General features: G+C 45.9%; 1 protein-coding gene across 4 annotated transcripts in view; it reads right to left on the minus strand.

Moving 5' to 3' along the window:
• Window positions 1-5,331, minus strand: part of BCAT1 (branched chain amino acid transaminase 1) — a 78,955-nt gene that overhangs the window by 11,758 nt on the left and 61,866 nt on the right. For all 4 annotated transcript variants that reach the window (XR_003091704.1, XR_003091703.1, XM_025191328.1 and 1 more), the window contains one exon: window positions 1,283-1,368. Coding sequence is in view for 2 of the 4 variants with exons in the window: in XM_025191328.1 (XP_025047113.1) it covers window positions 1,283-1,368 (86 nt within the window). In the remaining 2 variants the exon portion in view is untranslated. The remainder of the gene's footprint in view (window positions 1-1,282; window positions 1,369-5,331) is intronic.

The raw sequence follows: 5,331 nt of genomic DNA on the forward strand, positions 1-5,331 counted from the left end.
TGTGTGTGTGTGTGTGTGTGTGTGTGTGTGTGTGTGTGTGTGTGTGTGTGTGTGTGTGTGTGTGTGTGTGTGTGTGTGTGTGTGTGTGTACCAGCCCCAAGGTTTATGATTACAGTGTTTCAATCCGCCTAATAAACCAGAATTTTAAGGATCCTGAGTTGGACATTTGTAGCCAACACTTATGTAGAAATGCTTTGGGGAATGTCAAAAAGTAGAGGTGCACCGATGGATCAGTACAGATATGAAGAAAATTGTCTATATTGGATATCGGCCCAATGGGGCCAATAATTTGGCTGATAAATGCCTGTGCTGCATGCAGCTGCAGTGCAACATAGAGCAGAGCTGGCAGCATGGAGAACTGCTCCAGCTGGTAAGTTGGAAGGGGAGGGGGGACAGACAGGGGTGGGGGGGCAGATCAATGACCCCCAGTAAGGGAGGGGGCAGGCGCTGCCCAGGTGGGGGGTTGGGGGAGAGGAGCACAGGATGGAGGTGTGACTCATGGGGTGAGGGTGGTTCCTGCTGCTGCCTGCACCTCAGGAGGGCAGGGCAGGGGGGCCTGTGCCCCTGGATCTGCGCAGTGTGGGGCAGGCGGCAGCTGCGGGGTGGAGCTGGAGCTGCACGGGGCTCTTCTTGCCGGGGGCTGGGCTTGGAGCAGGCTCTGGCAAGGCGGTGGTGTGGGGCTGGGAGCAGAGCTGCGGCAAAATCTGGGGTGGCTGCAGCCTCCTCTCAGCACTGCCAGAGTCTGCTCCGAGCTTAGCCCGTGTTGAGAAGACCCACGTAGTGCCAGCTCCACACCGCAGCTGCCGCCCACCCCGCACCACGCAGATCCACGGGCACACACCCTCCACCCCCACCCTACTGGGGTGCCCCCGCCTTGGACAGTGCACTGCAGGGGTCGTTGATCTACCCCCACACGCCCCTTCTGTCCCCCCTCCCCTTCCACCACACTGAACTTACCACCTAGAGGCAGCTGTATTGGATCAGTATCAGCCAATATGCCTCCTTAAATATTGGCTATCAGTATCGGCCCCCAAAATCTCTATCGGTGCACCCCTCTAAAAAAGGGTTTACATTGTTCTGTGGGATGTATGTTGGTATTTTGACAGTATAGCTGAGACAGTCATCTAACATGCTCCCTTATTTCCCATTTTGTTTAAAGGAGTTACCCAGATGAGCTGAAACCACAAGGCATTATTTAAACACCTTGAGTGACTTATTTTCACAATTATTTATTTCATGAACATTAAAATTGCTGTGACTAAAGAACAAGGCAAGCACTAACCCACAGGTGTGCCAAATCCAAAATACTCTGTCTTGTCACTCCAGGAAGAATGATGCCATCTAATGGTGGAGTTGCCAGCTCCTCTTCTATTAAAACCAAAGCACAAAACAAAAGTCCCAATGTAAATGAACAATAGCCAAATAAAAAGAGCAATATATGATAGCTGAAAAATCACATGGGAACAAGTGCCATGTACCAACAGACAGATTTGAACAATGGCTAGTAATTCATAAGAAAAGTACAAATGGCACAAGCTCAGTCTGAACAAGATGCTAACCAATTTGAACCCATTCATATATCTGATTGGGGAAAAAGCACAGTTAATTGTTAGAGCACAGAAATGGGTTCCTGGCTGTGCTGCCAACTTACCGTATGATCCTGGAAAACCATTTAACCTTTCTGGATCTTCAACCTCAAGCTTAGGAGGCACAAGTGGAAGTTGGCTTTCTAATCTGCTTGGTGGCAGGGGCAATGTGTAGGGGGTGCACGGGGTGCACATGCACCCCCTAAGAGTGCTGGTGCTCCCCCTGTGAGGCCACGCTTCCTGTTTAGCCAGTGGGCAGGGGGGCAGGCAGGAGCACCAGTGCCCCCCTATGAGCGCCAGCCAGGGAACGGGGCTGCCAGCAAAAGCGGCCACGCCGCTTCCAGAAGTGGCCACAGGACTTCCGGAAGCAGCGTGGCTGCTTTTACAGCGAGTGAAATCAGACGTGGGGGATGCCCCCTTCCTGGTTGCTGACTGGTGTCAGGGGAACACGTGCCCCCCTGACTCAAGGGGCACCAGACACCCATGCTTGGTGGCTATTATAATACTACGTTTAGTTAGTTAACATTTGTAAGGACTTTTGAGGCTAACTCGCTAGACAAGTGGGGGTCATAGTTCAGGACCTTTCTGTTCTGAGTTTGACGAGAAGCACATGTAGTGAGTGATTAGAAGTTTCCTCATCTCTGACATTAATGATAATAATCTGATAAGATTTACATTTAATTTCCCCACTTAATACATTTCTCTGCATCTAAAGAGCAGCTACAAGCAGAAGCTCAGTGTACACTACCCCTTGCTGCCTACCCACCATGTCTCAACCCAGAGCTGGTGGGCAGACAGCAAAGATAAGAAGGTAGGTCATCCTTCATATCTGCTCAGCCTTTGGCCTTTCCACCAAGACTGCCAGCGTGAGCTCCAATTAGTGACAGCTGTGTAGTCTGTTCTGTGAAACCTAGCTATGGATCAAGCTCACTTTGCAAAATTTGCTGAATGGTCATCTTTAGGTATGGAAGCTTTCTGTACTCCTCCACCTCCAATCTGGCTTGGATATAAAATGACATCTTAGAGACAAAAGACATAACCCTCTCTCTTTAATGCCCACAAACTCTGTGGCTTTCTGGTGGGAGGCTTAGACAAATATTTCATGGGACACATTTCATGGGAGAGGAAGTCTGTATCTCTGACAGTCCCAATCAGCTGAAGACATCTTTTCTTTGCTACCTTCCCTCAACCTGTCTGGGATAGTCTGCATGGAATTCAGATGCATCCAGCAAGTCCAATGCTCTGATTAAAACAGGCTGGTATGCTCTCGGTATTCTAAGCGGGGAAAAAGAAAGATAGTTTTAAATAAATGTGTCTAACATATTTAATTGTGCCCTTAGTAAAAGCTAACACAATGAATACCCTGGGACTAGATGCAGCAAATTAAAAAATGATGATTATGAATACGAATATTTTTAGGATGCACAGTCTCTTGTCTGCTCTCTGACTCCATTTAGTAAGTTAGTGATGCAGCCTCTAGCAGACTATGCAAACAGAGGTATCCAAATCTTTAGACTCAAGTTGGGACAGATGTTCAGCACTCCAAATGGATCCAGATTTTTACACAGTGTTCTGTACCTGCTCCCTGAAAAAAAGTATTTCAGTTCTCCAACAGGCTTCCCCATGTTCTCTTCTAAGCACCTCAAACTCTTCTGCGAGTTAGTATGTATCCTACTTGATTTTAAAATCACAGGGTAGGAAGGGACTTCTGGGACATCAACTCTGCTGCATAGATAACAAGATGTGCCATTCCCAAACCATCCCAGAGACATGTCAATTCTGTATACAAAATTAACCTGCTCATTGTATCCAGCAGCCTCAAGACATTTACAGACAATGTCTTATGTCACCATGCCTTAAGACATGTACATTGCTTGCTTCTCTGCCTTGGTTCACTCATGCTTGTATTTCTTCCCATGGTCCAAGAGAATGGCTCCTATTTTTCCTATGTAACCTGAAGTATTAATTTGAAAGTGGGCATGTCCTATACATTTGAATTATCATGACAAGCTACACAAGTGCTGCCAAAGCATAGAAACAACTCAGATATTTGTTAGTAGAAGGTACAGTACACTCAGAATAGGGTTACCCACTGCTTAGGAGCTGACTTGTCTGTAGTGTCCATAATTGATCAAAGGCAGACTGATACATGCAACAACGCTCTCTCTCTCTCAGCCCTCCTTTTTCCTACCAGTCCATCATAACACCAAATAGGCTCCAGCAAACACATCCCAGGGTTGCCTGCTCTATGTCCTGGCACAGCCAGTAAATTGGAAGGCACTAAGCAGAAGCTACCCTGATGGAGAAGTTACTTTGTAACTTCCTTCTTGGTTTTACCTCTGAAGAATCTGGTGCTGGCCAGTCACAGGACATAGGATCCACAGATCTGATCTGACCAGAAACTTCCAAAGCTCTGTGCTTGTGATCTCACCAACTTTGGAATTGTCAAAATTGATCATGTTAGTTGCAAAAAGAGAAAATAATGTGGAGTGTGGTGTCTGAGCCTGTGACAACACACTTGGTACTGTTCCCCCTCTGGAGATATTATCCAGAATGGTTGGCCTGGATCTTTCTAAGCTCCACAACATGCACTGACTATGTTATGTTATTTTGAAAATTTGCCAGACCAGCTGCCAAACAGCACGAGTTGATAGAGTATGGGAGTCTGCAAAACACTTTAAACTGCTTGCTTTCTATAATTTTGTCGAGTGTACATATCACATCTACCAGCTTGTGGTCAGCTAAAGGAGCATCTGCTTCCATGGGTACCAGACAGAGAGGATGACACCATGTGCCAAAATGCTAATTCTGTTTGTGAACTGATACCAGAACTGGCTCCATATGGCTTTGGTTTGCTCATCTCAAGGAAAATGATTTGAGAGTTTATCTTTGAGTGATTTGATGGACTGGGGATACTAGGATTTTCATCAGCATGTATGAGGAAGACCCCAACATGGAATATCCTCAGGGGTCTTATTTTTTTTTGTTTATATTATTACTGTTATGTTACTACTGCTGTGGTAGCACTGAGAAGCCAGCTACTCAATGTGCTAAACCAGTGGTTCTCAAACTTGTTTGGGCTGCATATCCCTATTTAAATCAGCTTTAATGCTCTTGACTCCTACTCTGTGTTCTGAAGAATAAGCTCTCGTCACCTCTCCAACAGAGTACGTGATACTACGAAGTTGTTCTCCATTTTTACTTTCTTCTTTTTCCTCAATCTATATTTCATCTTTCTCTTCTGCATCTAGTCCCATGTATCCTCTAGAAATTTGCTTCCTACCCTCAGGCATCCATGTACCCCAGTTTAAGAAACACTATGCTAGACACTACAAATCTGTAGCAAAGAGACAGTCCCAAGTCTGCAGAGCTTACAATCTAAGTGACTTTAAAATCAGGCCTTGAATTCTGCTGGACAGCATAAGCTTCTGTCCTTCTTACATAAGTGCATCTATAAACCTGGGGTTAGTCAATTATAACAAGATAAAAAACATGGCAGAATGGGGTGGGGGAGTATCAGGTGTACTTCTGGGTATCCATACCCTACTATTATATAAACACCTGTCTCCCATTCCTACTATGTCCCTCGTAGTTTCCTTTCACTCACTCTCAACCCCAACCAGTTCCCCTAACAATTTCCTTCCCTCTACATTTTGATTGCTACTGTATCCCTGTCTTCCTTTTACCTTTGCCTGTCATTCCCTACATTTGTTGCACCCACTCTGACATGCTCCTCCTTTACCTT

The sequence above is a fragment of the Alligator sinensis genome, unplaced genomic scaffold, assembly GCF_000455745.1.
Source record: "Alligator sinensis unplaced genomic scaffold, ASM45574v1 scaffold1599_1, whole genome shotgun sequence".
NCBI classification, from domain to species: domain Eukaryota; kingdom Metazoa; phylum Chordata; order Crocodylia; family Alligatoridae; genus Alligator; species Alligator sinensis.